Below are 10,348 nucleotides of genomic sequence, written 5' to 3' on the forward strand. Positions count from 1 at the left end.
TTTATGAAGAGACTTACTTTTACAATTGACGACTGACTTTTACAGTTTATACACAGACAAACTCCAATCACTAAAATGTAAAAGTCAGCTGTCAAATTTAAAAGTAAGTCTCTTCATAAAACTCCAATAATCATATAAAAGTCATTTTAAAAAGTTCTGCTTCTATTGTTATTGGTACTTTGTTTATGCAATATTTGTAGCACAATTTATAAATGTATACTTTTTTTACTTAAAAAATATACATGTATTCTTGATTTTTATGATTTTTTAAGTAAAACGTTTTATCATTATATTTGTTTTGGATAATACTACCACGAGGGCCACGATAGCAGATTCATCCTTTGATTTTTATGCGCCCAGATAGGTAGATTGAGGTGGATATTGATTTTGTCACGTCTGTCTGTACAGTGTATAGACATACGAGTGGATGAACAGGAAGTTGACATTGGATTTGAACAAAAATGTATTCCACCATAAGGCAAGATTCAACAAAGAAATTGCTAAAATTTCAAGGATCTGTGATTAGAGCTTGCTGAGCAAAATGCGACCAAAACTTGTTTCGGACAAACAGACAGCTAAACAGACACATAAGGGTAAACGGTATCCCCCTCTCCTTCAGAGCTGGGGTATAATAAACTTTTAATCAGTAAAGTTTTGTGAGGGACGTATACCCCTAGACGTCTTTGATTTGAAAAGAATAGTTCATTTTCTCCCCGTTTCTCTCCAAATGCCTAAACTGACCTGATGAGATTCCTTTTTACAATGTATGTACCTTGATTCCTTTTATACAATGTGTGTAGCTACTACTAGTCTCATGTAAGAAAATTCATAGGTAAACACTTGAAATGAAAATCTATTAGGCTCCAGATTAGATTCCATATCCTTCCTTCTTACATTACAATTTCATAAATCAATTTTATTCAAGTCACATCGACATAACAAATTCATCTTTATAAATACAAATAGAAATGTTTTGAAAGGAATGTACAAATAAATATTAACTTATATGCCTATATTTAAAAAAATAATACAAAGGATACACCTGCAGAAATCAGTGGAAGATATGGAATTAGTTAACAAATCAATTATCGAGATAAAACAAAAATATAAAAATTTAAAATCTGAAAATGCACCACTAAATGTATAAAATATTTGTCTTGGTGGACAGTTCAAAATTCTAATTTTTTTGTTAAAAACATAGTTACATGTACCTGAAAGACTGTAATTTCAGAAAAGTGTAGGGGCTTCATTAAACTAACCATTTCCATTTCTAATAGTAAAAAAGTGCTCAGGGCTCACATACCATTTATGGAAATTAGGTCATAGCCATCAAGAGTCAGAAAAAAGTTACCTTTTGGGATCACCATTTAGTTTTTGTGTCATATTGGATTTCTGATCTTTGTTACAGTTATCAACTAAATTATTGCAATACAGAGGAATATAAATAAAATGTTCATCTATTATATCGCTAACTATATTTTTTCCAAATCTTTTTTTGTGGGAATGACTATTACATATTCAATTTTGAATTCACAAAAGGGTACTTTTTTTAAAATTCAGAATGGTGCTTTTGTATATTATAGGTAATTGAGATCTCTGGCAGACAAGGCATTTGCAAAAAAAAAAATGATTCTTTTCATTTAGAGTTTCTCTGACCTCTGAAATATTAAAGTGGTATTTCTCTCATGCAAATAAATATCTACTGTAGGCTGATTAGATTTTACGGTGGCTCAATTTCCGTTGAAATTATGGGTACTTCTCATTCTTGATAATTAACATGCAACAAGCTCAACCAGTAAATATAATAGGGTTACAAAATTATTTTTCCTGTAGTAGGTAAAAGAGCGTACATGAAATTATTGAAATTATCATTATGTCCCCAAGAATATGTAAAAGTTTAAAAAATCTCCAAAAACTGATCCACGGGTATGTCTTTTAACCACAATGAACCACAAGGAACCACAATGAAAACACAATGAACCATAATGAAACCACAAGGACATCTTGATTTAATTTTAACGAATCTATATATGGTTTATATGTATTTTCTAGTCATCTGAGTCACACAGGTGACCTATTTCTATCTGTTATTTTCCGCTTTGTGCTTCTTGTCGCCTGTTTCCTAATCTTTTGAACAATATCAGCTCCTTTTCTTGAACAGCTTATCCAATTTCAACCAATTTTGGCAGGGTAAAGGGGAGCAAACCTTTTGGATTTCAAAATCTCTTACCCACAGGGGATTGACAGCCTAATGTACTCAACAATCTACATTAACACCCCTTACCCATTGCACAACAACACAAAGAAACACATTAACACTCACAAGGAATCTGGTTGATAATGACCAATAATTCATATATGTGCAAAATATTTTTCCTTTGTTTTATCTGGATTATTAAAAAATTATAATATACAATTAAAAATTTCTAACATAATAGGAATAATTTTTTAATACTCAAAAACTTGATGTATCTGGAGTATATGGGTTTTTACTCTGAATAACAAAGATCGCTTATGATATAGTAACTGATACCTTATTTGGAATATTTTCCATGCTGGATACACACAGATCAAGGTATTTTGTGCAGTGATTGATTCTGGCCAGTTCTGAAATACCTACTTTGTAAAATCTATCATTCTATATATTCTGACAAATAAACTATAGTAAATATATTTGGTGAGACAAGGAAAAATTCGACAAATTTCACCTAAAAAATTAATATCTAGCCATATCTGAATTTTTACATCATAGACAGATCACCCACATATGATTTATTTACTCAGAATACATAAATGCTTATTTAATATTAATGTAGTCCGATCCTCAGCTTCATAGAATCAACAGTTAACTTAAGTAATTGAAAATACTCATAAAAATATCCCTGAATCCACAAAGTAAAGAAAATTTACTCACATTCTTTCTAAAGTAAAACATTAAAGTTAATCTTGTTATGTAGGTAAAATTGTCAAATGGCTAATATTTATGCAGAAAAATTGAATAGGAATATAAGTTATGCTCCCCTTTACCTATAGATGCTTTGTACCCTGCCAAAATTGGTTGAAATTAGATAAGCTGTTCAAGAAAAGGAGCTGATTAGGAAACAGACGGACAGGAAGCACAACATCGGACAATAACAGATAGAAATAGATCACCTGTGTGACTCAGATGACTAAAAAATGCATATAAACCATATATACATTCATTAAAATTAAATTAAGATGTCCTTGTGGTTCCTTGTGGTTTCATTGTGGTTCCTTGTGGTTTCATTGTGGTTCATTGTGGTTCCTTGTGGTTAAAAGACATACCCCTGATCCACACAATTTTCCTGAATCTCCAAAAAATGATCCACACAATTTTCATGGTTCAACAGTATTACATGTTCATGTATTGCTTAATAAAAATATCATGAAAACAAGACAGCAGGATCTGTCAAGAATTTGGGTATGAAAATATGAAAAAAAACAAGAGGCCCACGGGCCTTATAGGTCACCTGAGTATCATGTAACAACTTTCCAGCGATTGTATTTGGTTCGTGTTTTAATCCAAAAGCCATGAAATTCACAAATTTTGAAAGAGGCACCATTGCTTATCAAAGGGCAGATTTCAAAGCATTTATTTTTAGTCAAAGTACCCGCCCTGGTACCCTTGACCCAGCAGCCCTGAAATTATCTATTTTGAAAGAGGCCCCTTTCTTCATTATAAGGCCAGCATTTTTTTTTATGTTTAGGTTTAGTTATGAACATGAGAATAAAAAAGTCCCGAAGGAGAAGGAAATAAAATTTTTTTTTTAACATTTGTACATTCTTTTTTATGCTATCCTAATAGGCTCCCTACCACTGGACACATAAGGCTTACAAATAGGAAAGTAGAACATTTAATTGCTTATTTCATCATCTGCCAGTTTGGGCCAGTTATATAAATTTTGTGATGTTGATCAAAATATATTTTAAAAAATCTATTCTTTAAAAGTCTTTCAATATATCTTCATTTTTTAATATGTGTTAGGTGAATGTGTAAACATTGTTCTAAAATTTACTTGATGCCTTAAAAATTATAATTCCTATCATAAAACAGACAGGGGAGTATTGGGGAGTAGGGTCAACATTTTTTCAATTTTAGTGTAAAATAATTTTTCTGGTTGATACAAATGATACTACATGCCTGTATATATTTGTATATTCTTGCCTTTTAATAGTTGAATTTTTTTTATTTCTTCAGGTTATTGTTTATTTCTTCCTCAAATGGACTTCATTTCTCCCATAGTTTTATTCATTACATCTGATGCATAAGCAACTCTTATCTGAAGAATAATGCTTAGACTGTAAGCTATAATAGAGACCTAAACAATGACCCTGGCAATATGCAATAGTTACCACGGGCAGTTTAAAACCTGGGGGAGGAAAATAATTTACAGTTACTTTTGATACGAATACAGAATTATCTCACCAGCATGTCATTGTGCAACAAAGTCGTCAGCATTTTATTTGTCCTTTGAACGGGTGAAACGTTTTAAATGGCACTCTTATCGATGAATTTTATACTAGACATATCTTCTCATACCCGCCGTTTGTAAACCGGAAGTGCGAGTTCGTAAATTTGAAATCTCGATCCCGACTCAAATTTGACATCGGAAAGAAATTTTTTTTTATTTTTTTCTGAAAATTCAAAACTTTGAGCGGAGGGTTTGTAAAACTGAAAATAAAATAAATCCTGGCCTTAAATATGTAATTAAATCATTAAAATATTGACCAGGAGCAAAGGATAAGATGTTCAAAGAATTCATGCATTTCACTGTATAATCATTTATTTAGAGCCCCACCCTAAAACAAGAACCCCTGACCCTGGGGCCATAAATTTCACAATTTTGGTAGAGGCACTCTTGCTTATCATAACTATGTACTTAGTTAGTTTATTTAATACCCAAGAGCAGAGAAGAAGATTTTCAAAGAATTCATGTATTTTCACTATATAATCAATAGAGCCCCACCCTAACACCAGAACCCCTGACCCTGGGGCCATAAAATTCACAATTTTGGTAGAGGCACTCTTGCTCATCATGACTATGTACTTAGTTGGTTTATTTAATACCCAGGAGCAGAGAAGAAGATTTTCAAAGAAATAATGCATTTTCACTACCTACTTATTTAGCCCCGCCCTAGCACTAGAACCCCTGACCCCAGGGCCATGAATTTCACAATTTTGGTAGAGGACTTATTGCTGATTACAATCATGCAAACAGTTCGACTGCTTGATGTCCAGGAGTAAAGAAGAAGATTTTTAAAGATTACATTAATTTTAGTGGTTTTGGCCCCACCCCTCAGGCCCCAGGGGGGCAGGGATCATGAAATTCACAATTTTTGTTCCCCTTCACCCATAGATGCTTTGTGCTAAATTTGGTTGACATTGGTTCAGTGGTTGCAGAGAAGAAGCTGAAAATGTTCAAATGTTAACACACGACGAACGACGCACGACGCACGACGACGGACGAAAACAGATAGCAATAGGTCACCTGAGTTAACTCAGGTGACCTAAAAAAAGAACATGGAGAAGATGATCTTACCATTACACAGCCTTAGATAACATAAACTTTATAAAATTTCCATTTTTAACCATTTACCTTCAAGATTTCAGTTGCACATAAATCCTTTTTTAATGTTTAAAACTCTTATGAAATAAAAAAAAAATTATTTTAACACATATTTTAAGCATCTGCCAATGAAATCAGAACATAGGAAATATATTTGGTGGAATGTATTTTAAAGCCTTAGATACAAGTATACAGTGAAACATTCAAATAGGAAATATGTTTATAATGAATTGATTGCTTACAGTGAACTCCATCCCTAGGGAGTACTTCATTATAAGTGTGTTTTACTGTAATGCATTATGACTGAGATCAATACAGGATCTGATAATACTGGATAACAATTAATAGATACGTAATCATAAATAGTAAAAGTTCTACCATATAATACCTATTGACTGCCCCTGACCCTATACGCACCCCACAGGTCTTTTTCAATTGTCAAAAATAAAGGCCCCCTGTACAATGATTAATTCAAAATCATCTAGAATGCTATTGAAAGGATGCCAAATTTGAAAAATGTAAAAAGGACACTTGGTTTTTGAGTATCTTGTATGTAATGTATTCCTGAAGTGAGAGATATTTAGAACAAAATAATCACTATGTATTTCTTAAACATGTGAAAGTGAAAGTCACCTATGAAATTTGTTCTCCGTGTATTTTTAGTTTCTCAGTGGAAAAATAAATCGCAAAGCATAATTCTGATGGATTGTCTTAACTAAAAGAAAAGTTTGGTGTTTTAGTGGTTCTCTGAATTATGTTCCTTTTTTCAAAAGATTTTTTAAAGTCAACAAATGACATAAAAAATTTTAGAATACAAAAGCATCTGCCCCCTTCTTGCAATTTTCTAGGTGCCTGGGGCAGTGAATAGGGATAATATGGTATGTCATTTTTTTTTTATTAATACAATCACTAACACTGGTATAAACCTGGAATGAATTAACTGTAAAACAGCAAAGATAATAGGACTTTATGTAATTTATACATGTTGTACATGTATGTTCTTCTTCAGTTTTCTCTTTCATATATCCATAGGTTTTACAAAGACAAAATCATTAACAAATAACATGTAAATAAATAAATAGATAACCATAAATATACTTTCCACGTACATGTAGTTAATACCAAAAAGCCTTTAAAAAATATACAGAAACATAAATAGTGGATAAACAATTAAACATATCTTAGGCCGCATATATTTAATTTCTTGTTCGTCGGACATTTGAGGAAAATAAATACGAGCGGGCTAGCGGTTAAATAATATTATTACTTTCTTGTAGACAATTTTTTAGGCATAGCGTGAAAAAATTTGAACGGACAATTATTTTTTTCTGATTTACAGATTAAAAATACGATTGATAAAGCGGAAATTGAACAGAAAATGGCACAAAATTCCAATGGTGCGGGAAATTAAAATTAATATTATTTGTATAGTTCTGTTTAAATACGAGCGCGTGGGTCCGACGAACAAGAAATTTTATTGGTGTGGCCTTAGTGTTAAAATCAGCAGAAATCATTCCATTCCAATCCAATTCAAGGGATAATAATCGGTCTTGTTATACTGCTTTAACAACCAACTGCCATTGGATGGGAAATTCTTATAATACACTACTTCTCCTCCGGTGAGGTAGGCCCCCCACCAACCAAAACTTCCCGTGGACACGATACTATGGTTACAATGAGCGAGTAGAGCCATATCTCCACCTGCACTACCTGTCGTTACGAATTTAATATCATCACCTTTCATATTGCTTCTGCACCAAGCCATTTCAGCACTTACAACAAGAAATATCAAGTTTTTAAATTTACTCCGAAAATATTGGAATGCTTTGTTGAAATACTCCTTTGTGGCGACATTGTAGCCTCTGGAGAGTTCTCGTTTGCTTCCCATGTCACCGCGACGTACATGTACACCCACTGTAATTTTATCACCAATTTTCAGCGAAGCCTGCAGTTGCCGAACTTTGTCCACAAATCCCTTTTTATACTTGAAGGATTTCTTCACTTCATCTTTCATGAAATCAAAATATTTCCAGCTTTGATAAAATCCACCTAATGAATAGTTTTTGTCATGTCTTAAATTTTCTAGCGATTTGTCATATACCCCCGCTCCCCTTTCTCCAACACCTTTCAAGTTCGAAGGTTCTGAATCAGTCACCTGTGAAATATCAAAAACCTGCAATAATGTATTTCTACGTAAAATCATTGGTTTATAATTATGACGTTTGGCAGTTCCTAAAAGTGATGCGAATTCAAACATACGATTTCCTAATCGCCCAACACCTGTACTTATCATGATGTGTGAATTTCGGAAGGCCTCAGTATTCTCCATATTATTGATGATCAAAGATTGCTTTTGAGTGTGTGTGTGTTCTGTTGTAAAATTTGTATCACCTGGTGGTTCAAATCTATAATTTTCACTTACATCTTCACCGTTCTGTCTTTCTTTGAAATCAAACATCCTTGAAGAAGTAAAATAATTGAAGCCAACCATATATACTATAATGGTGATAGCACAAACTGGAAAGAGAAATGTCCAAATCTTCTTCCATATTGGAGTAAGAGACCAGCAGTGTCTAATCCTTTTGCTCATTGCCTTAAAATCCAATGAATTGTAAGAAATTCAATCAGTCCATTTCAATATGTAAATAAGCTTGAGTTTCCATGATGAGCCACATGCTTTGAAGATCAGGAATGAAATGATATTCCTATGAAACTATGCATCCAAATCCTGAGGAGGTTGCTATTATTCCATTTTTTACTGACAGCTGCACTTTTTAAAACTCCACTTCATATTAAAGGATGATCCTGGGAAGTTCTACATCAAAAACTGGAAAGATTTAATGTTATTCAATCTTCTTGTTTGTTGCTTTTTATGAGTCAGTTTTTTTTTCAGAATTTCTGGAAAAAGAAAAATAATTTTACAATAAAGCTTAACAAGAGGCTCACCGGCCTTATATGTCACCTGAGTATTATGTAACATTTTTCAAGCAATTAAATTTGGTTCGTGTTTTAAACCAGAGGCCATGAACATGATGAAATTCACAATTAACAATTTTGAAAGCGGAACCATTGTTTATTATAATTATTAACTTAGCATGCTTATTCTATTTACTTAATACCCAGAGGTTGATCAGAGTAACAAAGAGAAAATGCACTTCCACTTTATATACCCAGTTGTGCACCTCACCCCAAAGGAACCACTGACCCAAGGGTCACATATATTTCAAAATTTTGCAAATTTTATTAGAAAATGGTTGATTAATACCAAAGAGCAGATTTCAAAGCATTAATTTATTTAAGACTATGTAAGCTTAATGCTAAGTGTTGAAGCAGACTTCATCATGTTATCATTATGTTTTATCCTATTATGCATTTCTTAGCAATAATACACCTATGCAATAATACAACTATGCCCTTTCAGCAGGGGATGCTCAATCCTCCATGGCACCTGATACCCCCATTTGAGATGATTTTGAGGTCAATGTTTGCTCGGTTCTGAAATTGTCTTGTTTAATGGACTTTTGAGCTTGAATACTGTTTTTTTTATCTCAATATATTTTACCTGCATGTACATGTAGTGCATCCTACATGTTAGCTGCAGAATTGTAGCTCTCCGAAAAATAGATATTGACAGACCGGAGAGCTACAGTGCGACCCACTGAAAAAACTATTGCGCACAAAAAAAGTGTTGTTTCTCGATTTATATATACATATTTGAAAAGCGTTCATCTCAAATTATTACTAACCATGCATTCCTAACATACAGGTATTCTTTCCCTCTTTCCACCAAAAAACATCCCTATAAATGTTGTTGATAGCCCTCCTACCCCTGATATTGAAATGATCGAAAATTGAGTCTTTTATACTGCCATTTTGGTTTGCAAGATAATTCGGTCCAACACGCATCGTGCAGATGTCAACTACGAAGTTACTTGATAGAGGAGTAAGCCATTCTTGAAATTAAACTCTCTCACAATTTAGGTAAGTATTAGGAAGAATTAACCCATAATCAAGCGCACTTTTTTGTGTGGAATAGATATAAAGTATTTTCAATGGGTGGCACTGTAGCTCTCCACTCTGTCAATATATATTTTTCAGAAATCCACAGTTCTGCAGCTACCTACATGTATATATGTAGTGCATGTATATTTATCATACTTATATAAATTTTATCTAAAATGGAAATACTTAAAGTATAGTATTATAGTGGACATTTTCTTTTTTGAGTTTTTGATCTGGACAAAGGGCTTATTTATGAATAGATTACCATTTTATACCATAAATTAAGAAATCGTTATAAATACAATACACAGCACAGACATGCCAACAATTCCTTACCCTGTAATTGCACTTAATTCTAAATACATGTACATCAATTTATGCACATAATACAGTATTATAAACAAATTTCTATTTGTATTTTTAAAACAAATCTTGATTACATACTTTGCAAATTGTCTTGATTTAATCCAGAGGATTTCACCATTTCTTTCCACATGGATGTTGACGCTCTGAAAAATATTAAAGAGGATAAGTCAACTGTAATAATACATAAAGTAATTTCATTAAAAGGAACGAGAAAAAATTCTGAAAAAAAAAACCTTTCAGCTGATCAATAAAGTCATTAAATATTCATTTGCATCTCGTTCTAGTGTTGATTTAGTATTGCCTGTCATATCTAAAAGTTCTTATTGATTTAAATCAAGTGTTATCAGTAACATTATGAGCCTATATACATGATATAGATTTCAAATAAAACA

The 10,348-nt window shown here is 32.6% G+C and overlaps 1 protein-coding gene across 1 annotated transcript; it reads right to left on the reverse strand.

Moving 5' to 3' along the window:
* Positions 1-6,788: 6,788 nt before the first annotated feature.
* On the reverse strand, positions 6,789-10,107 carry LOC134259116 (galactoside alpha-(1,2)-fucosyltransferase 2-like). Its single transcript, XM_062741717.1, has 2 exons — positions 10,035-10,107; positions 6,789-8,415 (listed from the first exon to the last, which is right to left on the reverse strand). The coding sequence occupies exon 2, from the start codon at positions 8,176-8,178 to the stop codon at positions 7,099-7,101; it is 1,080 nt and encodes a 359-aa protein (XP_062597701.1). The 5' UTR covers positions 8,179-8,415; positions 10,035-10,107; the 3' UTR covers positions 6,789-7,098.
* Between the last annotated feature and the right edge of the window lie 241 nt (positions 10,108-10,348).

Source organism: Saccostrea cucullata, unplaced genomic scaffold (genome assembly GCF_032062105.1).
Source record: "Saccostrea cucullata isolate Sc308-1 unplaced genomic scaffold, CSIRO_AGI_Scuc_v1 ctg15522, whole genome shotgun sequence".
NCBI lineage: Eukaryota > Metazoa > Mollusca > Bivalvia > Ostreida > Ostreidae > Saccostrea > Saccostrea cuccullata.

Coding starts and splice junctions, on each gene's coding strand:
- LOC134259116 (XM_062741717.1), bottom strand. CDS start 8,178: ATGAGCAAAAGGATTAGACACTGCTGGTCTCTTACTCCAATATGGAAG.